General features: G+C 39.5%; 1 protein-coding gene across 1 annotated transcript in view; it reads left to right on the forward strand.

The window, feature by feature from the left end:
* The window catches only part of Sucla2 (succinate-CoA ligase ADP-forming subunit beta), a 44,642-nt gene that overhangs the window by 13,188 nt on the left and 6,918 nt on the right, over positions 1-24,536 (forward strand). The window contains exons 3-6 of the mRNA XM_076545356.1: positions 5,298-5,397; positions 5,528-5,690; positions 11,928-12,056; positions 14,430-14,568. Of these exons, the coding sequence (XP_076401471.1) occupies positions 5,298-5,397; positions 5,528-5,690; positions 11,928-12,056; positions 14,430-14,568 (531 nt within the window). The remainder of the gene's footprint in view (positions 1-5,297; positions 5,398-5,527; positions 5,691-11,927; positions 12,057-14,429; positions 14,569-24,536) is intronic.

Consider the following 24,536-nt stretch of genomic DNA (forward strand, 5'->3'; position numbering starts at 1 on the left):
TATTTTACAATACCATTCAGTTCTACATATCAGCCATGGGTTCCCCTATTCTCCCCCTCCCACCCCCTCCCCTTACCCCCAGCCCACCCCCATTCCCACCTCCTCCAGGGCAAATCCTCCCCCGAGGACTGTGATCAACCTGGTAGACTCAGTCCAGGCAGGTCCAGTCCCTTCCTCCCAGACTGAGCCAAGTGTCCCTGCATAAGCTCCAGGTTTCAAACAGCCAACTCATGCAATGAGTAAGTGGTGTCTTACCTGCTCCCTGACCCATCCTAAGTGCTTAGAAAGATGTCTGAGAATTAGGTAGTAATCAGGTAGTCAGTACACAGTTGAGTTTGTTGAACGAGTTCAGGAGTTGCCCATATTTACTAGTACATTCTTTTATCGAGAGAATCCTTAATAACTTCATTAATTTGAATTTGTAGAAATATCTTGAACAATTTTTGAGTCTAGGAAATAAGCCTACATTTACATTTTCAAAGATTTAGCATGAAAACAAAATGAAATAGTGTAGTGTCTATGCACTGTTTTCTGTATTTGGCGTTGGACCAGTTTTTAGGTAGGTGAGAGAAAGTTTGTTCTTGTTACAAAAGACTGAAAATGATGAAAGACCATTGCCAGTCTGCAACAGAGGATAGATAGCACTAAAGCTCTGACAGGAAAGGCTGGGGTTTTCTCTTCCCTGATGTGTCTGCATCTTCTCTGTGGGTCTGTAAGGAATTTGTTGCATGAATTGATGGAGTTGGTTAAACTTTTTAATCATTTGACCCCATACTTAATTTTCTAATTCTTCTCCCCTTCTGTATATCTTGAATGTAAATGAATATTTCTAAAATACTAGAAAATCCAGAGTTGGCAGATAGCCAGGGAGAGCTAGAATGAATACAAGCTTTTTGTTTTAGTGTGACCAGTGCCTATCTTCTGGTCCCTCAGGCTACCTGTTGATTTCTGATTAAGGACAGTATTGTTAGCTTTTAAATTAATGTTTGAACTGCTTTTAACTACCTATTACTAGTTTTCAGACACTTGTGAGTGGTGGAGTCTGCGGCATATTGAAAAGGAATGGTTTTTCCTCAATAAGGCACTTCTGAGAGGCTAATATTTTCAGTTCTGGGTTTTTCAGGAACAGTGGAAAATAATCCAGAGTAGATTTAAGAGAATTCTGTTCCTTGTAAATATGTTCCCTTTTCCACATTCAGCAGGATGTGTCTTGGGGACTCTGGGAGCAGCTTATAAACATCAGTGATTACAGCTAAGGGTCTGCTGCCTGCAGCCTTGTTCCAGTGGGGAAGCCAAGCAACAAGTGAGACAGAGGGAAATCGTGTCTTATGTTAGAAGTGGGTGAATCTCTGGTGGGAAAAGCAGGTCGGAGAAGGGAAATTGGCCAGAGGTAGGCAGATTGCATTACTAACTAGGCTTGTCAGCATAAGTAAGCCTAAGGGTCAGTGTGAGGCTTGGAAAAGCTTGACAGGACAGCTGACTGAAGAGTACTTCAGATGATATGTTAGAGCGAATCCTGGGGGCAAGATGAAAGGAGTGTGGCTGGAGTGCAAGGAGGGCCCAGGAGCTAAAAGGGCACTGTCTAGGCTCTAGGGCCTTGTAAGGCCCTTGTAAATAGTGAGTGAGTGAGTGAAGCAGTTGTAAGTAGAGTATCATCTGCTCATTGGCCACTGCTTCAAATATTCCATGGGACTGTGAGTTATCCAGGTGAGAAGAAGGCTGGCCAGGGCAGGTGTCCAGCTGTAGGAAAGAAGCAGTGGCCAAGATACTGCATCGTGACAGTGGGAGTGTTCTCTTGGTTCCTAAATACTACCATTAGGGCCATGTTCCTATTTAAGTAGTAAACATTTCCAGTGTAGGCTAATTTACATCATTCATTTTGTAAGTGTTCTTTTGTAGTAATCCTGTATGTAGTTTACTTTTTGTTTGTTTTTGTTTTTATTTTTCGAGACAGGGTTTCTTTGGGTAGCCTTGGTTGTCCTGGAACTTTCTCTGTAGTCCAGGCTGTAGTCAGAGATCTACCTACCTCTACTTCCCAAGTGTGTAGATCAAAGGTGTGTAGCTCTATACCTGGCTTAGTTCACTTTTTATTTGATCACCAGAAGCATTTATTATCTCATTTATTGATTTGTTCATTCTGCTTTGTGCAGTTGGAAATGGCTTTTTCTCATAGTAGAGTACCTATCTTCAGCCTGTTCAAATACATATTTATTGGGTAGTGGTCATATCCCAGAGATGATTTTGGGTTAGAGATACATCAAATAGCATTAGCACAAGGCCCTATATGGTATGCCATAATATGGTAAATGATGCTATACTGGCAGGGTAGGCAAAATGTTCAGAGAGGCAGAATTAAGAGGATCAGAAATTCTGCATGTCTTTGTGACAAGAGAATGCCTTTCTTAAAGGTATTACCCTTGATTATGAACAGTGAGTACAATCTAGATTAACTATCCAGTTTGCTAGGTTTGGGTATGAATGCCCCTGTGTAGGTGCATGTGAGACCAGAGGATCAGTGTTAGGTATCTTCCTTTATTGCTCTCCACTTAAAAAAAAAATTATCGGTGTGCGTGCGTGCTTGCGTGCATGCATGCATGCATGTGTTTGTGCATCTGTGTGTAAACCAGAGGACAACCTTTTAGTTCTCTTCTGTGGGCCTGGAGATTAGTCTTAGGACCCTAGGCTTGTGTGGCAAATGCTTTACCTGCTGAGCATATTGTTAGACCTCCACATGATGTTTTTGAGACAGGGTCACCTACTGAGCATGGATACAGTGTCAGTGAGTTGGCTGGCTAGCAAGCTTCAGGGTTCTCCCTGTGGCTATAGATGTGCACCTGTACCTGGCTTCTTCTGTAGGTGCTGGGTGTGAACCCAGGTCCTCATGCTTGCATATCAAACACTTTACCCACTGAGCCATCTTCTCAGCCCCAAGTTTGCTAGTTCTGTACAGTAAATTGGAAGTGGGGGGGAATATAGTTTTTTTTTCTGCTGGTTAAAGAAGTATTATACTATTTTTTTTTTTTTTAAGAATTTTTTAAAATTTTATGTATACAGCATGTATGACTGCAGGCCAGAAGAGGGCACCAGATTTCATTACAGATGGTTGTAAGCCACCATGTGGTTGCTGGGAATTGAACTCAGGACTGCTAGAAGAACAGTCAGTGCTTTTAATCTCTGAGCCATCTCTCCTGCCCATATTATACTATTTATAAACTATGTGAATGACATATGAGTGTAGTACTTGGGATTTTTTTACATGCCTATCTTCCTAACTCTTAGTAACTCTTTGTAGTGTCACTGCTCAGTGATGTATGGTAACAGAATTTGCTGTTGTAGGGTTTAAGGCATCACCAGTCCAGGTACTGGAATTATCCCAAGTCTTCCTTAAAGTAGTATTTGTGACTCAGTATTTACAACATAAGTTTACATCTGAACAGACTGGGAAGGTTTTTTTTTTTTTAAATTACTTAGATTTGTTTATATGTATGGGTGTTCTGTCTGCATATATCTATATATGTACACTACATGTATTCCAAGTGCCTGTGTAGGTCAGAAGAAGGCATTGGATCATTTGGAATTGGAGTTACAGATGGTTATGAGTCACCATGGTGCTGGGAACTGAGCCTGATTCTGCTGGAAGAGCAACAAGTGATCTTAACTATGATCCATCTCTCCAGCCATGAGAAGTGTTAAGAAAACGTTTTAGTCTTAGTATTGTGCTTTTAATACCTTCCAAGGCATTATTAGTCTGAACATTGCTAAACTACTTTTAGTACACTATTTCAGAGATGATTTAATGTGTCTAATCTTTTAAAGGCATAGATCTTTTTGTAAAAATTGGTTTATTTATTCTTTCATATTTACATCCCCAACCACCATTTCCCCTCCCTTCTTTTCTCCCAGGCCTTCCCCCCCATCTCCTCTCTCCTCCAGATCCACTCCTCCATTTCCCTTTAGAAAATGGCATTCCTCTAGATAGCTGCCAAACATGGCACAACAAAGTTACAATAAGACTAGGCACATGCCCTCATATCAAGACTGGATGAGGCAACCCAGTAGGAGGAAAAGTGTCCCATGAGCAGGCAAAAGAGTCAGAGACAGCCCTGCTCCCACTGTTAGGAGTCCCACAAGAACACCAACAAGAACACCAAGCTATGCAGCCATAACCTATGTGCAGAGGACCTAGGTTAGACCCATAAAGGCTCCCTGAGTATTGCTTCAGTCTCTGTGAGTCCCTATGAACCCTGGTTAGGTGATTCGATGAGCTATGTTATTATGTTGTCCTTGACCCCTCTGGCTCCTCTTCCATGGGATTCTCTAAGCTCAGCCTAATGTTTGGCTGTGGGTCTCTGCATCTGCTTCTATTAGTTGCTGGATAAAACTTCTCTGATTGATGATGATTATAATAGGCTCTGGTCTAAGAGTATAGCAGAATCATTTCATTGACTTTTTTATTTTTATTTTTTTTTTTGGCTGGTCATGTTTGGTGTTATCCTAGGTCTCTGGGATATCCAGCCTCTGGTTCCTGGCCCTCTAGCCAGTGTCAGGCATGGACTCCCTCTTGTGGCATGGGTCTCAAGTTGGACCAGTCATTGGTTGGATATTCCCACAAGTTCTAGGCTACCTGTACCCCAGCACATCTTGTAGGTAGGACAGATTGTAGGCTGAAGGTTTTGTGGCTGGGTTAGTGTTCTAGTCCTTCCACTGGAAGCTTAGTATAGTTACAGAAGATGGCCAGTTGAGGCTCCATATACCCCATTACTAGGAGTCTTTGCTAGGGTCACCCTCATAAGTTCCAGGGAGTTTCTATCAACTAGGTTTCTACCTCACCCCCAAAATGCTTCTCAAGTCCAGTTTTCTCTCCCAGTACTCCCCCTGCATCCTTCCACCCCTGTTTGATTCTTCCTGTTTCTATCCCCACCTTTTCCAAGTCCACCCATGAAGTCTGTTTCCCCTTTCTAGGGAGACTCATGCATGCCCCCCTTCAGCCCTCCTTGTTACTTAGCCTCTCTGGGTCTGTGGATTGCAGCATGATTATCTTTACTTTACAGCTAATATCCACTTATAAGTGAGTATATGTCATGTTTGTCTAATCTTTTAAAAGCATAGATCTTTTAGATGGTGAATGTTCTACTTTTCAAATCTAGAAAATCTTAATACATGGAATACCTCAGTCTTAGACATTGTAGATTAATGGGACTTCATTTCATAACACTATTTAATAATGAGTGTTAAATACTCTCTTGCATGTGACTCCCTGTTTCCTGTCTGTGTAATAAGAAGTATTTTTCTTCTAGGATCAAAGGATGTTGTGATAAAGGCTCAGGTTTTAGCTGGTGGCAGAGGAAAAGGAACGTTTTCAAGTGGCCTCAAAGGAGGAGTGAAGATAGTTTTCTCGTAAGTCATAGTTTTTAAAAGAAAAATCTTATTTAAATTATCAGGTTGTTGAAAACACTGAGATTTACCTGTGATACAGATTTTTTTCAACTGGAGAACAGAAGAATTTGAATTCTTTTTCTTATTATAGTCCAGAAGAAGCAAAAGCTGTTTCCTCACAGATGATTGGGAAAAAATTGATTACCAAGCAAACGGGAGCAAAGGGCAGAATATGCAATCAAGTTTTGGTCTGTGAGCGGAGATATCCCAGGAGAGAATACTACTTTGCAATAACAATGGAGAGGTCATTTCAAGTGAGTACTTGTAGACACATGAGGATTTATTTATGACATTCAATTTTAGAAGTTGAACATTATATATCTATATCTATATCTATATATGTGAGGAATTAGAAGTATTATCCATAATTCACACAGAGAATTTGTCATTTCTGAAAAACTATATGGCAAAATTTATATAATGTAATATAATTTTTAAAAAGCTATAGGAAAAATCCCACTGTAATACATTGGGTATTCAAGTTGTAAATTCACTAGAAATAGCTTAAATCTCTGGAGATCATATTTGGGTTAACAGACTGCGAAAGTTAGTTTCTTGTATAACAAAATAGTCTTACCAAAGACAAAAGTCAGAATAAACAAAAATGTGTATCTTTTGTCATCTTGTTCTTTTTTCACTTCTGGATATATTTTACTTGACTCTTTGTTATGTTTTTTGTTTCACCAGGTTATTTGGAGTGAGTTGAAGGTGACATTAAATAGTGAGTGATAAAGGCGCATTAGTACTACTTTCCTCTATGGAACCTAAAGTTCAAACATTGAACATAAGCATCAGCTTCATTTAAAGCCTTTCACAGACAAGATGCATGGAGTATATCCTGTGGGAGTCTAGCTCAGACCTTTCGAAGGGTTCTTGTGGGGAGAAGAGAGGAATGAGGAAGTATTAGAAAGATGGAAGGGCCGGGTGGTGGTGGCGCATGCCTTTAATCCCAGCACTTGGGAGGCAGAGGCAGGCGGATCTCTGTGAGTTTGAGGCCAGCCTGGTCTCCAAAGCGAGTTCCAGGAAAGGCACAAAGCTACACAGAGAAACCCTATCTCGAAAAACCAAAAAAAAAAAAAAAAAAAAAAAAAAAAAAGAAAAAAAGGAAAAAAAAAGAAAGATGGAAGGAGATGTTAAGAAAGACAGAGACACAAGATAGCTTCAGGGGGGCTCTGGGTCAATACCCAGCCACCTCGAGGTTTATTCCAAAGGGCTTTTTATACAGTGCCAAGGGGCAAAAGACCTCCTCCTTTCAAGATCAAAGTACAATGTACAGCCCAGTATAGAATCTTAAAACACCTGGTGGCCATGCCTGTGGCCAGACCATCCCAATATGCAGCCCTGCTGGATAAAGCAAGCTCAGATTCTCTGACCTTGAGTAAGGTCTTACTAGGGAGCCCCTGTGGGCCCCCAGGATATCCTATACTGTAACTGACTTTTTGAGCTCAGTATGTTTTTATATGCTCCCGAAAACAATAATAGGTCCAGCCTTTATTGTTTTCTCCCAGGGTCCATGGAAGAGTAGCAAACAGCTGAGGGTTCTAATCTGAGGGATATTCTTTAGTCCATTCACTTTATTCTTCTAAGTCAATTCTATCTACACAGTTTCTTTTGTTCTCATTCTTAGCTCTCCTAGTCCCTTCTGCTCTTTTCTATTCTCTCATCATTCTCTCTAGTTCTTTCCATCTCCGTCCTTATCTTTGTTCTTCTAAATCAATTCCCCTAGTGCTGTGAGAGAACCAGTATATATACACATGCAGTAATTCTTTGGCAAAGCAATTCGAGGCTTGAAGTTTTCAGGATCACAGAGAGAGGTGATAAGGATCCACACATGAAGCAATAATTGTCAGCTTCCAATTACAACCCAAAAGGGGAGTGACTAAAGGGGAGTTCTCTAGTAGGGTCAAATAAAGGCTAAGATCAATTAGGGAATTCTAAAAAGTCTTGTGTAAATAAACCGGGATGAAGGTAAAGAGTTGAGGTTTTTATTGTTAGTTGTTATTTTCTGTTACCTGTAAGGGAGCTGAGCAAATCTGTGAGATGAGCTGTTTATCTGCATTTGTCCTTGGATAAAAAGGTGTCTTAGCTGAAATACTTTTATCCGGAGAATGGCCCTGGCCAGATGTATGTAAAATAAACACAGCTGGGGAAAGTTATCCAATTACCCTTAATATATAGAGAAAGTTATGCCCCAGCTTGAGATACAATCATGAGATTACATGTACACATAACATGGGAATGCACAGTAAATGGGAAGAATCATAGCTGTTATTGCACAAGGGTTTAGGACAAGAAACAACCAATTCATTCAAAAGGCAGTAATTTCATAACGCCTTGTGTGGTGCTTTCCTCTAACAGAACCCATAGTTCTGATAGGTTGACCTTCTGAACTCTAGTTGTCAGTTGCTGTATACTCCTATGGTCTTTTGCTATCAGCTGCTCTCAATGATATTCTGCTTGGTATGTTAACTAGTAATGTTTGGTTAAAACAAATATCTAAAAATTTTTAATTTTTATAAGGTATTTCTTGAGGTATAACACTAGGTGGTAGTAAAAACTCACTCAATGCGATTTTTAAAAAGCATTCTTTCATTCTTCAATGAGAGCTGTAGAGATACCTCTGTGTTGTATCATTTAACTTTGTAAGTTATCTTATCACAGATTTGCAGGAGGTGTGTTTTATGCATTTACTTGCTTTCTTTACACATTCTTTTCCTACTTAGTATACATCAGTAACTATTGTGTTAGTAAATGTCTGAACAAACTAATAGGACTTTATTTTTTTATTATGTTTATTTTGTTAGCTAGTGACATGTGTGCCATGGGGCTGTATGGAGATCAGCAAGCTCCCAGGACCTTTTGTCTCCACCTGCAGTGGGTTATGGGATACTGTGTTGTGCCCAAAGCTCGTTTTGAAGCCCATGCTAGCCTTAGACTTGCATGGATCCTTTTGCCTTAGCCTCCTGGGTGCTAGGATTACAACTTCTGCCCAGAATAACTTACTTTGATTGTGGTGAATGCAGCAAACTGAATGTTTTCTTATTAAAGAAACTGAATATGTTATTAAAGATAGGGCAGAGTATTTGGGAGAGAATCAAAGTTGAGTTCATTTTAAGGACTTCAATATTCAGAGAAGTATTTGGGTCTTTCTTACTAATGGAAACATGCTTCTGTTTCAGTTACATATTTGTAATGTAATAGTGTAGAATAAATAGTGAAATCATTTGGCCAAAACCACCATGCTCATTTTGTTTGAGACAGAGCCTCCTTCTACATCCCAGGATGGCAAATTATGAAACTCTTTGATGTTATCACCTTAGATTGATAGAGAATTGGTTGTGCTTTCTGGAGTGTGACCAGCTTTGGAAAAATCCTATAGATAGGTCTTGGTTGAGCAAACAAATCAGGCAGCATCTGGGAACACAGCTCAGTGCATGAATAGCATGAATAGGCACTAGGTTTTAAAACCAACTATATCAAAAGTCAGTTAGCAATTAAAGCTAGGAAGTAAAGAATAGTTTTTGATTGAATTAAAATTATATACACGTCTAGGTAGGTATGGTGCATGCTTATATTCTCAACACTGAGGAAACTGAGGTAGGAAGCAGGAGACTCTTGAGTTTGAGACTACTTGGGCTTCCTAGGGAGTACCAGGCTAGCCAGGGCTCCTTTGTCTTTTATACTTTAATTTGGGGTTCCTCTGGTCTTTGGTACCAACACATCAGAATACTTGGGCAGGTATATCCGTGAGTTGGTGTACCAGAGGGACAGACATCAAGTCACCCATTCCAGCACGTTGTTAAATGAGAGTTGCTGACATTGCCTACTGCCTTTTGGTATTGACTTTGTCCTGAGAAAATCGAATTCATCAAATGACCTTTGCTATTTTACTTTCCTAGTAAAACTTGATATCATCTGCTGAATAAGTGGTTCACCTGACTGTCAGAGTTTGGCTTTGCCTGAAATAGATGTGTACTAAAACAATTCCATTTTCTTAAATAGATTTTTATTATAGTGAGTGGCTACTATATACTTTAAATTCAAACTTAATTTGAGGTAAGGATTCGTGAAAGACAAAAAGGACAAAGAACTTAGGTTATGAAAATGAAAATAACATTATTAGTATAAATATATTTGAACTTACAACTATTTCCTAGGAACTAAATTGTTTTGAAATATTATAACAGATTTAAAACTAAAAGTCATTCTGAAGTGGTTTTTCAAATGCATATAGAAAATGAACAGGCCGGGCGGTGGTGGCGCATGCCTTTAATCCCAGCACTTGGGAGGCAGAGCCAGGAGGATCTCTGTGAGTTCAAGGCCAGCCTGGGCTACCAAGTGAGTTCCAGGAGAGGCGCAAAGCTACACAGAGAAACCCTGTCTCGAAAAACCAAAAAAAAAAAAGAAAAAAAAAAAGAAAATGAACAGATTTTTATTTACTTGGGAAGGATGTCATAGAATTAGTATGAATAAAGGCTTTTCACCTTCTTTTATGTGTTATCCCATATGTATCTATTTTTAAATTGGAAGATAATTCTAATTCCTTTTTCTTTTTACATTTTTATTTTATTTTGTGTGTGTATGTGTTTGTGTGTATGTGCAAATGACTGCCCACACTCACTGGTGTTGTAGTATATGGGTTAAAGTCAAGACAACTTAAAGGATTCAGTTCTTTCCTTCTCCCTTGTGGGACCTGGGGTACTGAACAAAGATCCTCGGGTTTGGGGGTAATATCATCGCCTACTGAGCTATCATGCTGGTCCCCTCCCTCCCTCCCTCCCTTCCTCCCTTCTTTCCTCCCTTCCCACCCCCTCCCTGATTAGGGTTTCTCTGTGTAACAGCCCTGGCTGTCCTGGAACTCATTCTGTAGCCCAGGTTGGCCTTAAACTCTGAGATCCCCCTGCTTCTGCCTTCCAAGTGCTCAGATTAAAGGTGTGCACCACCACTGCCCGCCCCACCTTCTATCTTTCCTTTCCCTCCCTCCTTCCTTTCTCACTCTTTCTACTGATGTTTTTGTTATTTGAGAGTTTGTTAATGTTGATCTTTTTAGCTTTCTAATTTTTAGTTTTGTTAATAGTTTTTAAAGTGTTTTAAATTCCTGTCATACTATCACCATGGCCATCATATATTCTAGGATGTTACCATTGGTTAAGTTTTATGATGGCCGATTAAATCAGACTTCTTCTGAGGCACTCTGACTACTGCCCATCCCTTGTCAGCTGGAAGCAGTTAAGAACAGTGTCTCAGCATTTCTGTTGCTGTGAAGAGACACCATGACCATGGCAACTCGTATAAAGGAATACATTTAATTGTGGTGACTTGCTTACAGTTTAGAGGTTTGGTCCATTTTCATCGTGACGGGAAGCAAAGCAACATGCAGGCAGATGTGCTAGAGAAGGAGCTGAGAGTTCTTATATCTTACAACAGAAGGGTCTGTCTCACTGGGTGTGGTTTGAGCATATATGAGACCTCTATAGTGACACACTTCCTCCAAAAAGACCACACTTACTCCAGCAAGGCCACGTTTCTTAGTAGTACCACTCCTTTTTCTTTGAAATCACTATAAGCAGTATACACCTCAAAACTCCTAACAGCAGTCTGGGTGGTGGTGACCCACACCTGTAATCACAGCACTCGGGAGGCAGAGGCAGGCAGATCTCTGGGTTCTAGGCCAGCCTGGTCTTCAAAGCGAGTTCCAGGACAGGCTCCAAAGCTACACAGAGAAACCCTGTCTCAAAACAACAACAACAACAACAACAACAAAAGCAAAACAACAACAACAAAACAAATGAACAAACAAAAAAACCCTAACAGCATTTAAGGTGACCTCTGAGAGTGAGGAATGAGGGACTAGGAGTTAGACAGATTCCCAGATAGACAGACAATAAGATGGTTAATTTCCAAGATAGCTGCTTCTTCATTCTTCTGATCAGAGACAAGCCTGGCAGCTTCAAAGGCCTTGTGGGCTTTTCTCCTGACAGTGAGGCTCCTGCTGATTTAATCATTTGTACTGAGGCCTTATTTTCTTAGTTGCTCATGGCAGTAGCCAGGGCTGTTCTTGCAAGGTGATTTCTTTTCTTTTTATTTGCTTGTGGAAGACTAGGAGCTCAGAAAACCTGCAAAATTTTCCTTAGATACTTTCTTGTTCTCATTTAAGCAATACTTTAATGTCTCTTGAGATTTATGGGAAAAATTCATAAGTTATATTTCATGTGTTTGATTATGTTTACTTTTTGGTGTAAGTGTGTGTGTGTTTTATCTTTTTCTCTTTTAGGCAAGGTATCATTTTTGTTTTCTTTTTCTGCTTCTTTTCCATTTTTCAGTTAAACATTTATAGTGGTTAATTGTTGGAGATATGTTATTTTGTCAAAGAAAATTTAAATAATATGTGGAATCAGTAGATACCCAAATCAGACAGTGCACACATGAGTTTTAAAATTGTATTGAGTCTAAAGTAAAATTTAATGGTTTGTCTTCTTCATTCCTTGTAGGGTCCTGTATTGGTAGGAAGTTCACAAGGTGGCGTTAACATTGAAGATGTTGCTGCCGAGAATCCTGACGCCATCATTAAAGTACCTGTTGATATAATAGAAGGCATCAAAAAGGAACAAGCTGTGACAGTATGTTATGTTCTGAAACATCTTTAATTTTTAATTAGATAATTATAATACTTAAGTAAAGATAGTTAACTTTGTAAAACACAAAAAACAATTAAAGGAGTTTAATTTCTTTTTTAAAATTGCAGTTTTTGAAAGTACCTACAATACTTTTCTTTGTAGGCTCCATAAGTATTACTGTGTTACTTTGAAAAGTGAGAATTTTTTTTTTTTGCCCCTTTCCTGAAACTCACTCTGTAGCCCAGGCTGACCTTTGAACTCACAGAGATCCGCCTGCCTCTGCCTCCCAGTGCTGGGATTAAAGGCGTGCGCCACCACGGCCATCTGGGGATGCTTTTTAAATGGGCCATTGTGCTATTGCTATATCTAGAAACATTAGCAGTAATTCTTAATGTTTTCACATATCTAGTCATTCACAGTTTCCTAATTATCCTGTTACTGCCTCTTATAGAAGTTACCTGAGTCAAGATCTGTAAGAGGTCTTTCGTTGTGACTCTTTAACATGGCCCACAGCACCTTTTTTCTAATGTATAGGTCTCCTTTCCCTTACTTTTAAATTTCAGTTTATTTGTTGAAGAATCAGGGGTGATTATCTGCTTTTCATAGTATGAGTCTTCTTAAATGTTCCCTGTCCCCATTCTTTGCAGTAAATTATGTATGGTGATGGAGAGGCAGTCTTAACACACACACACACACACACACACACACACACACACACACACACACACACACACACACACACGCACGCACACAGAGTAACATTTGTTTATAGTTTCTTTGGTTTTCTGTACTGTCCTTCCCTCCCTCTCCACCTAGCCTCTGTCTGTCTGCTCCTTCCAAACAAAGTGCTGTGTCTGTAAGGATTGCTTGATGTTTTACTGATGTTATTGAATTAGATTATTTGATTTGTGTATAAAGGTAAGTTAAATTGTTTGCTGTGGATAGAAACACAAGGTTTATCAGTTGCTGTGAGAAAACACTGTTAAAACAAACTTCGTAATTGAAGTATAGCAACAGCAGCCTCTGACTGGCATAGGCCCACAGGACAGGAGGCATTTCTCTAGTGAGATCCGCGTTTAAACAGATTTGATTTATTAGGAGTTGTATGAGAGTGATGACTAGAGTGTGAGGTTTAGATGAGGAAGCAAGTGTTTGATTCTTAAGAGCTAAGATAAAGCAGATGCATTTCTCAGTGCTTGGCAATATAATGCATATTGGATTAATGAGAACCATTTTGCAATTCTCAAATATTTGTCTATACAAAACTAATGAAAATCTCTATAGTGAAATGGTGCTTTTGTAGTATTATTTTTAATTTAAAAAAGTTCTTCACCCAAATGACACTTTTTTTTTTTTTTGGTCAGCTACTTTATTTTTTGCTATTTGGCTCTTTACATGAATCGTATTCACCCTCAAAGGATTTAAGATTTTTCTGTTACTGAAAATCAAGAATGTGTTGCAGCCTTTGATAGTTGAAACAGAGGAAAGAATTCTCTCTAGTGTTTCTGAGCTGTTTCGTGTATCACTTTTGAAATTTCTCATGGCACTTTGAAATGGATCATTTTTCCAGCTGAGAAAATAGCTCGGTGTAGAGCACTTGGCATGCATGTAGGAGGTCCTAGGTTCAGTAGCTGCTAGCAACACAGCCAAAGGGATGTCTACTTGCTTCATCATAGAAGTTGTGAACTAGAACTGCTTGCTTGTGGCTTTGATATTTATTGTTTGAAATGCTCCTAGATGTCTCTGATTCAGATATCTGCTCAACTCTGTAACTCTTCTAGATGAGAGACTTAAATACCTGCATCTCTAGGACCTGCCAGAGTTGAGTTTTGAATGGATGAGATAGTGTCTTTAACTGTATCTGACCTATTGGCCCAGCAGACACGCCTTCCATTCCCTTAAAAGGAAAGTAGGATGCTTTAATAACTTTGGTCAGTTATTTAATGTTTGGACATTATCGACCTACTGTTTAGATGTAGTTTTACAAATAAAAGTCTCTATTTCTTCTCTGTACTGTTCTAAATTTTAGTATATGTGCTGCTGAAATGAGCACACATGTTTCTGTTTCAGTGTAGGTTGACTGTAAGCTTGGAGGCAGTAGGGCAGGTATGGAATGAACGCTGGGACTGGAATCTAGGAGAATAGCCAGCACACGACCTCTGAGTTATTTTTTGATTGGTAAAATGGGCACAGAACCTACCCTGTGAGGATTTCGCAGCAATAAGTTTTATTGTTTGAATCTTTAGTGGCAGCTCTTCAGTGATTGTTAACTATAGCTCGTGTTTATCTTTTTAAATGATAAAGTTTTTACTTGCAATATTTTAATGCTGATTGGACATACGCAAACGACTACTGAAAAAGGCAAATTACTTTCAGCTTGCACAGAAGATGGGATTTCCAGCTAACATTGTGGATTCTGCAGCAGAAAACATGATCAAGCTTTATAAACTTTTTCTGAAGTATGATGCGACTATGGTAGAAATAAACCCAATGGTAGAAGATGCCGATGGACAGGGTAACGTATCTCCTATCAGATGCCGTGTGTCATCTGTTGTTTGTGATGCAGAACACAGGCAGGACTTGTTCCTGTGTAGCACCTTATGTTCTCATGAATTAAATGTGAGCAGATTGGAATGAAACCTACTTAAAAAAATTAGAGTTGCACTGCCTCATATGGTGACCACCAGTCAGTCATGGGTGTCTGGTTAAATTAATGAAAATGATACCATTTGAAAATCCAGGTGAGTAGTCACATTGTTCACATCCCAGGGCATCATATTAGATGGGACAGAAATGGAGCATTTCTGCCTAGGCAAAGTCCTGACGCCAGCTCCTGGTTGGAGTAATGAGGGCTGTGGCAAGAGTTAGTTGTGATCTGGGAGAATTAGCCATCCAAGTTTGCATGCTTGGATCTTTTGTGTGAAAGGATAAGCTCAGGCATGAAGTCATGCCAGTATTTGGAGCCACTAAAGTGTAGCTGATCTGTTGTGGGCTCTCTTTAGCATATGTGTAACTAGTACATCATTTCAACTGCTGTGCCCTCCAAATAGAGAGTTTGTCTTTTTTTTTTTTTAAATGTAAGCTGTTTTTTTGTTTTTTATTTTTTGTTTTTTTCCAGACAGGGTTTCTCTGTGTAGTTTTGATGCTTGTCCTGGATCTCACTCTAGACCAGGCTGGCCTCGAACTCACAGAGATCCACCTGGCTCTGCCTCCCGAGTGCTGAGATTAAAGGCGTGCACTGCCACCATCTGGCTAAGTTGTTTTTTTTATCCTACTCTAATTTCTTCTTGTTATTTGTATTAACTGCTTCCACTGCTGTAATTTATTTATTTATTTTTTGCAGGCTGTTTGGACAGTTAACTCCCCTTAAGTATTTGTAGTCTCATTTTCACTTTCATACCTACAGTTATTTCTGTTCTTTATTTAGTCATTTATATGGTAATGTAAAGAATGAATAAACTGTCTTATAACAGTAAATACAATTTGTAAAACAATGTAATGAAACATTTTTTGAAGAGTGATGGATTACCTATGTAAAGCATCTGGTGTTACTGTTCTGATTATGTTATTTGAGAGAACAGTCAGTTAACACTGAAAACACTTGTCACAGCTGAATTACAGCAGCTATGAGCTGCTATTGTGGGAATGCCTTCATGCTCTTGACTTAGTATGCTTGTTTTTTGGTTGTCTTCAGGTTTTCTTAGTGTACTTAAGTGTGTGTTTAGGACATTGTGTGCTTACTAAAAATGGCAGTGCACAGGGGAAGAAGTACTGCAGCCCAGGACTATCTGTATGTGCAGCGCCTACTGAGCCGTACTGCACTCTGTTGGTGCCTTTCACCTCTTACCCTTAAAATACAGAAGTATCTTCTCTAGTTATTTTGACTGCATCTGTGATTGTCTTTCATACAGAATTTAGAAGATTTTTGGGTCAAATAGTATTTTTAAGGTATGTTTTGATCTTTCAGTAATAAGATTTTGTGACATCTTTTCCCAGGTAGATTTCTTCTCATTCCATCTCTCCCATTCCTTTCTTTTCCCATTATTCTAATATATTTTCAGATTCAGTCTTGTTGCATACTGTAGCTGGAATTTTTTCTGTGTCCCGCCCAGCCACGAGGTTTCTCAGCTGCTTATAAAATAATCACTCAGAAGTTATATTAGTTACAACTGCTTTAGCTCAAGCTCTTTGTTTATTAAGAATGCTCACTTCTTTTTTGGCATTTGATCTGCATTTTTTACTTAATTCTATTGTTTAATTTTGTTCACCTTGGGGGAACTTATTAAGGGTTTTAGGTTTTGTCTTAGAGTTTCTACTGCTGTGAAGAGACACCATGACTACGGCAACTCTTATAAAGGAAGACATTTAATTGGGGCTGGCTTACAGTTCAGAGGTTTAGTCCATTGTCATCATGGCAGGAAGCATGGCAGTGTGCGGGCAGACTTGGTGCTGGAGAAGAGCTGAGAGTTCCACATCTTGATAAGCAGGTAGTAGGAGGAAGGCTTTCTCACACTGGGTATGGCTTGAGCATACGAGACCTTAACACCTGCCTTCACAGTGACACACTTCCTCCAACAAGTCCACACCTACTCCAACAAGGCCACACTTCCCATACTGCCACTCCTGTGGGCCAAACATTCAAACACATGAGTGTATGAAGGCCATTCTTATTTAAACCACCTCATTCCACTCCCTGGCCCCAGTAGCCTTATAGCCATACCATAATGCAGAAATGCATTAGGTTCAACTTTTAAAAAGTTCTCATAGTCTATAATAGTCTCAGACTTGTTTAAAAAATCCAAAGTTGAAAGTCTTTTCTGAGATTCATGCAGTCTCTTTACTACAATTCCCTGTAAAAACAAAATCAAAAAGCAGATCACATACTTCCAACATGGCACAGGATATACATTATTGTTCCAAAATGGAGGAAAGGGAGCATAGTGAGGAAATGCAGGACCAAAGCAAGACCAAAAGCTAGCTGAGCAAACTCTAAACTCTGTATCTCCATATGTGAGGTCAGAGTGCTCTTCAGATTTCCTTTCAGCTTTGTTGACTGCAACACACTTCTTTCTCTGGGTTTGGTTTCACTCCCTATTAGCAGCTTTTCTCAGCAGGTAATCCCATGACTGTGGCATCTCTAACATCTTGGGGTCTCCAAGGCAATGCAGGCTTCACTTTCACAGCTTCACACAATGGCCTCTTTGGGCCTCCATGCAGGGACACCCCTGACTCATGCCTTGCCTCTGTGGCTTTCCTTAGACGTGGAGGAAGATTCTGTAACCCCTTTCTTCGATCCCTGACTTATAGCCAGAACTATGTGGCTGAAGCTGCCAAGTTCTACTGCTTGCTTGAGCTGGAACATGGCCCCCTTATTCAATTACATCTTCATTTACTTTTCTGTTTTCAGTGGTTTCCTTCACTGCCTAAACTTGCTTATCTTGGAACTTGCTTTGTAGACCAGGCTGCCCTTGAATTTAGAGCTCTTCCAGCCCCTGCCTTCTGAGTGATGAGATTAAAGGGATGCACCACCACACCTGGCTCTTAGCTTTCCTTTAATTCCTTTTCACAAGTTGGAAACTTAGCTGGATTGAGTCTTGCCCTGAGGTCACCACTCTCTTTAACATCCAGCTCTTTAATCAGTTTATGTCCTTGAACACAGGATTTAGCTCCATTCTACTTCCTGGTGCCCCTTTTCTCCTCATTCAATATATTTGGTATTTTTACTTGCTCAGCATTCTCCTTTTTGTTATAAAGTGTTATATAATGTTCACTTTATAAGAATGAATATTAGGAACCACACAACAGAGTCTGTACTAGGCTGTTTTGAGATTTTATTTGCCAGTTCAATTAATCCAAAATTCTTCACTTTAGCTTCGGGCAGATTTTTTTGGACAAAGACAAAAAACAGCCACATTCTTAGCCAAAGTATCATAAGAATAGTCTCTAGGCCATATACTAAAATTCTTCTCTGAAACCTCGTAAGCTAGTCCTCTACAGTTCAAATTACCCTCAGCACCAGTCTTCTTCCATTATTCTACTAGGATGGCCCATTAAGCATCCCTTAAAGAATTCCACTGCTTTCCTAACTCAAAGTTCCCAAATCCACATTCCTCCAAACAAAAGCATGATCAGTCCTGTCACAACAATATCCCATTCCAGGTACCAACTTCTTAGGGTTTCTACTAATTTGAAGAGACACCATGACCACGGCAACTCTTATAAAGGAAAACATTTAACTGGGGCTGGCTTACAGTTCAGAGATTTAGTTCATTGTCTTCATGGCAGGAAACTTAGCAGTGTGCTGAAGAAGGAACTGAGAGTTCTACCTCCTGATCCATAGGCAGCAGACTGGGTACCACATTGGGCAGAACTTGAGCTTATAAGAACTGAAAGTCCAACTTAGTGACACACTTCCTCCAACAAGGCCACACCTCCTGATAATGCTACTACTCCCTATGTGCCAAGCAATCAAACACTTGAGTCTGAAGGCCATTCCTATTCAAACCACCACATATTTCAACTAGACCCCTTTTTGATTTCTTTCATTTTCAAGATGAGATTATTTTCCCATACCTCAAGAGCAGTAACTATTAATATGTAATGTGTTCTTTTGTTATTGTTTCATTTAACAACCTTTAAGCTCAAAAAAAAAAAAAAAAGAGAGTTAATCCCATCTTTTGGGATGCAGAGGCAGGTAGATCTCTGTGAGTTCGAGGCCTGCCTGGTCCACAGAATGAGTTCTAGGACAACCAGGGCTACACAGAGAAACCCTGTCTTGAAAAACACACCAAACCAAACCAAAAACCCTTTAAGGTTTTAGAGTTAATAATTTTACTTGGGTTCTGCTCTTCTAAGTATGTACTTTTTCTAATATTGTTAAATAAAATGTTTTTCTGTTCTTTTGTCTGTAAATGTGATTGTTCTTTTTTTGTGGAGTACACTAAGTATGAGAAAAAAGTCACACACAGAGAAAACTTATGCTGTCACTTAGATAGGAAATTTTAAAATATTCAGCACATAAGCAGAGTTAGAAGGGTGGTTTCCAGGCTTGTGATGTGGGGAAATGGGAAGATACACTGGTCATAATATTAACTTTGAGCTATGAATATCTCTAAGACCTAGTTATGGCAGGTGATGCGTAGCACATTAAAATGAAGGAGAGATGTTTACTTAGTTCCCAGTTTGGCTTCCCACCTGTTGGGTCCTAATGAGAGCCTCTCTCAGGAATGGTTTTACAGGGATAGGAACATATTGACAAGTCACACCACGGAGGCAGGAAACCAAGAAGATCCTGGTGCAGTCTTGCTCTTTTTACTACAGCTTGCTCTCATATGAACTAGCCAGCTCCCAAAAGAACCATGTTAACCCATTCAGAGAGCAGCACCCTCTAATGGTTGGCTGCACTAGCCTTTCCTCTTCAAGGTTCCAGCACTTTCTACATACCGCACAGGACTGAACCTCTACAGTACAGGACCTTCGGGGGAATGCGTGAAAACCATGTTCAGACTGTCAGCACTAACTCAGTTCTCCTGTGCGGCAAGCCCTCTTACCCGGAGAGCCGGCTTTCTTCCAGCCACTGGTTGCTGTTTTGAATGAGATCTTTGCCATCATTTCTGCTAGAGTGAGACGTTGGTGTTTACTAGAGATTTTAATGCTGCCTTACTATTTTTATTTTTCTTAGTTAAAACAAAAAGCCTTTTGTGTAGCTTGCCCTCTATGTTTTGTTTTTTTTTTTAATCTTTTTCTTATTAAACAGCTTTGAATTCTGACCTTACTGGCATGCGTTCTAAGTATAGTAGGTTTCTATAGTAAATTTAAATAATCGATTTTTCATTAACAAGAATATACTGTTGTAAGTACAAATGTGGACCTCTTTAGTTCTTTTAATATTGACAGTACTTCTGTGAGGTAGGTATTATTGCTGTCTTTATTTTATAGATTATGAAACTGGGAATCCAGATAGCAAGCTTTCCTGAGGAATTGTGACTAGTTGTAAAGATGTGCTGTCGGGGCTGGAGAGATGGCTCAGAGGTTAAGAGCACTGGCTGCTCTTCCAGAGGTCCTGAGTTTAATTCCCAGCACCCACATGGTGGCTCACAACCATCTATAATGAGATCTAGTGCCCTCTTCTGGTGTGCTGGCAGAACATTGTATACATAATAAATAAATAAATCTTAAAAAAAAAAAAAAAAAAAAAAAGATGTGCTGTCAACCCCAAACCAGTGACCTGTAGGACTTGAGCTCTGATTACAACAGAGTTGCATGCCAGGGATATTTATCTTAGGAAAATGTATATTGCTATGTTGGGAGCAGAAGGAGATTAGAAATAGGGTAGACTTTAGAAAGCTGTGTTGTAAGGATAGTTACAGACATTACAGATTGACAGATGGTACATACTTAGTTTCGAAAGTATTTGTTAAATATTTATCTTTTTGTAAACTCTTGTCATAAAACATAATATATAGTGTAAATTTGGAGAAGTTTCCATATCAGTCTTTAAAATAGTAGTTTGAAGACATTTTTGGTAACTAAATTTAGAATTGCTGTTTTGTGTAGTTTTTTTGGGAACATATCTACTGGGTAGGATGAAGTATATCTCATAATGTATACAGTGTAGTTGTTTGAATAATTGAAAGATGGAGAACTAAGAGTCTGTTTTTTTAAGTAATGGGAAAACAATGTCTAAAAACAGGATAATATAAAAAAATAGAGAGTTGGACATAGTGGTATGTGCCTTTAATCCTAACACTTGGAAGGCATAGGCAGGCAGACCTCTGTGAGTTTGAAGCTAGCCTGGCTTGCATAGCAAGTTCCAGGCCAGTCCAGACTACATAGCGAGACCCTGTCTTAAAAAAAAAAAAATCTGAACAGATTTTGCTTAAATGGCTTATCATCCATTGTCATTGGATCTCCTTGAGGTCCTTCAGTGACTACTTCCATTCCCTGCCAGAATTTCAATCAAAATGGATGTGACAACTCAATTACAGAATTAGATAATCTGTGTACTCAAATGCTAGTCAGTAGTAGGATAGAATTTGTCCTGGAATATCAGGTAACTGTTCTCCTGGGCAGCTCACTTTAAGAGAACATAGATTTATAATATTTGCTGTTATTAGCAGATAATTTGTTCTTCATCCTCTGGGAAGAAGTGAGTATAACGAGGAGGAAATGGGCCAGAAATCATGTTAATAGTGAATCTTTGTTTTCTTGACCTTACCTCAACTCTGGTATATTGGAGTGAACATAGAGCTCTTGACAGGAAGATATTCGCTTCCTATTTGGGCTTGGACTTGGTGGCCACTCTTCCCAGTCTCAACTTGTTTACCTTTGATTAGTCTCCAGGCACACCTATGGCAAGCTCAGATGTTTGCTCCCAGAAGTTTCTAGTAAATAATATATTCATTACAGCTAAGAGAAAGTGTTAGATGCATCCTGAAAATGTATTTTCTTTTCCCCATAGTAAATAATGTTTAATTATTTTGTTTAATGCAATATCAGGAATTCCTGCAGTGAGGTTAAATTAGGGAATTAAGGTATTCTAACCAGGCGGTGCTGGTGCATGCCTTTAATCCCAGCACTCGGGAGGCAGAGGCAGGTAGATCTCTGAATTCAAGGCCAGCCTGGTCTACAGAGTGAGTTCCAGGACAGCCAGGGCTACACAGAGAAACCCTGTCTTGAAACAAAGATATTCTAAATACTGCAATAATAAACTGCCTAAGGACACATCTGGAACCCAAAGACCAAATGTGGTGAAGCCTAAAGGCCCTTAACTGAAGCTTCTGCATCGGAAGTTTATAGCTGTGCTCTGTTTTAATTTTTTGTTTGACTATTACATAGAGAGATGATTAACAAATTATAGGCAGAGTTAGGATTGTTTCAGTCAACGTTCGTGCTTCTCCCAGGAATGGGCAGTTTCTTCACAGACTTAGAAATTATATTGTTTGGATTTCAAGTCTTTTATTGTGCCTTACTTTGAAAGCAATAAGATATTTATAGACCCAATTGTCTCACAGCTTTGGCTTCTCAGCACATTTACAGCAGCAGTAAAATCAAGCCTGTAAACCTTAGCCATTGAGGGTCAATCAGTTCCCCAGGCATTATTTGTCCTTAGACTTTCTCAGAAGTCACATCAAGTGTATAGTGCTCATAGTGAGGGAGATTATCAAATGTGATAAGCAGTTTCTTTCTTAGTAAATTATGTAAATTTAAATACCCAGGAATTATGCAATAGTGCATCAATATGCAGTTCATGTAGGAAATGAAAGGTAAGAATTGTCATTTTTTCCCCCCTTGTCAGTAGTAGTTTAACACGATGGGTCATTTATTAAGTTAGTCGCTACCTCCTCTTGTGTGTGTGTGTGTGTGTGTGTGTGTGTGTGTGTGTGTGTGTGTGTGTTTAATTTGGTTGATTGATTCTTTTATTTCCAGAGTTGTATTTGGTTCTTTTTCAGCACCTCAATTTCCTTGCTGAATTTTTCTTTGAATTTCTCCTCTGAGTTATTGATGGTTTGTCTACCTTGGTGACTTTCTTGTCTAGGTCCTGAGTTGATTTTCTCTCTTTCTACCTCTTCATGTTTACTGACCCTTTTTGAAAGTGGGACTCCCGCCGTCTTTCTCTGACTGTTGAGAAGTGGTTCCTTGTGGCAGTGTTACGGTAGACTATTGTCCCATGTGTCTGAGTTTCTTTGTTGTGTTTAACACGTTTGGTGAGATGAGTGTGTCCTTGAGTTTTCTTTTCCCTCCTTTCTACTGTTTTTATTTGTTTTATTTTATCTGAGTCCTCCAGGAGAGTTGGCTTCACTTGGATTTATTTTCAGAAGGAACACTATCTACCTATAGCAAACATAGTGGCTTGATAACCATTCTGGTGTTGTGTTTGAATAGTACAAGACACTTGTGAACTTCACCTGTGCCCCCAATAGGTTCAGAGACAGCAGCACAAGGGCACTTGTGGGAAATGTAGTTTATAGGTTTCTCATTTGATTTTTTTGAGATTTATGTTTATTTATAAGTGTTTGCCTGAGTGTATATCTGTTCCTCTCATGTGCGCAGTGCCTTGGGATGCTAGAAGAGGGAGTCAGTTTCCCTGGGACTCTAGGTACAATTATCAGCCACCGTGTGAGTGCTGGGAATCGAATCTGGTCCCCTGGAAGCACAGCCAATGCTCTTAACTGCTGAATCATCTCTTCAGCCCTAAGTTTCTTCTTGTAGAGCTAAGGAACCACTCAAGTAGCAAAGTGAACAGGCAATGGGCATAGGAATAAAGACTTGAAGTAAATGGAAAGGAAAGTATGTGGGTTCTGGAGTTGAGGACTAATAGTTGAGAAAATACTGAGCATTAGGTTTACAAAAAGGATAGGCAAAAGCTTTTTTCCAGAGAGTTACAGTTAAAAATAACAAAGTATAGAAGTGTAAACACTAAAATTAATTTTAAAAAACAAAGCAATAAAATGAAATATTGTAGTTCCTAGAACTTCCTACTTAGGAAGATTAAAGATATACCTGCCCCACCACACTGGCCCTTTCTCCCCTCACTGGTGGGGTGATGGCTGCAGTCTGAGGAGACAGAGAAGTCAGCGTGTCCTTTGAAGCTGATGAAGATTTCTATGAATGACATCCACTTTCTGCCAGAACTCTCTGATCTGACTCCTTAGGCCTGTAGATTACAGTCTCATCTCTGGTGCCTTGGAGATCAACCTATGCAGGGCTTTCTGTGACAGAGGCTGTGAGGGTGTGGGAAGACTTGATCACCTGTGTTAAGTTCTAGCTTGCACTTCCCATGGTCAGACAGTCACTGATGGGTGTGTTGGATGTAGAGACAGTAACTCTGAAACATTAAACATCCCCAACTCTTCTCCAAGTTGAGAATCTCTCAGCTTCTGAGTCCTGTGCCACACTTCTGCTCTGTGTTCTTACTCTATACTGAGAAGGGTTAGGCTACTGACAGATGAAGTCAGAGAAATCATTTCATAGAGCTCTTGGTGTTGGGCATGGTGTCATGTGCCTCTGATTCTTGTGGAAGATGAAGGGGGAAGACTGTGAGTTTGACTTACAGTAAGACCCTGTCTCAAACAACCAAAGGTTGGGATGTAGATCACAGGTAGAACTTTGCTGTGCTCTGTGTTAGATACACATAATACCTCAAAAAAAAAAAAAAAAAAAAAAAAGTGAGGGAAATAAAGGAGTGAATGATAGGCACATAGTTTAACAGGTTGGTAATTCCTATGTACTTTATGCTTTATCAGCCATTTACAGTCTTGAGGCTTGGAGTTTTTCTAATTTTTGTTCCCCTATTCTCCTATTCTACTTTTTTTTTTTTTTTTTTTTTTTTGATTTTTTTTTTTGAGACAGGGTTTCTCTGTGTAGCTTTGTGCCTTTCCTGGAACTCACTTGGTAGCCCAGGCTGGCCTCGAACTCACAGAGATCCGCCTGGCTCTGCCTCCCGAGTGCTGGGATTAAAGGTGTGCGCCACCACCGCCTGGC

Source organism: Peromyscus maniculatus, chromosome 9 (assembly GCF_049852395.1).
Source record: "Peromyscus maniculatus bairdii isolate BWxNUB_F1_BW_parent chromosome 9, HU_Pman_BW_mat_3.1, whole genome shotgun sequence".
Taxonomy (NCBI): Eukaryota; Metazoa; Chordata; class Mammalia; order Rodentia; family Cricetidae; genus Peromyscus; species Peromyscus maniculatus.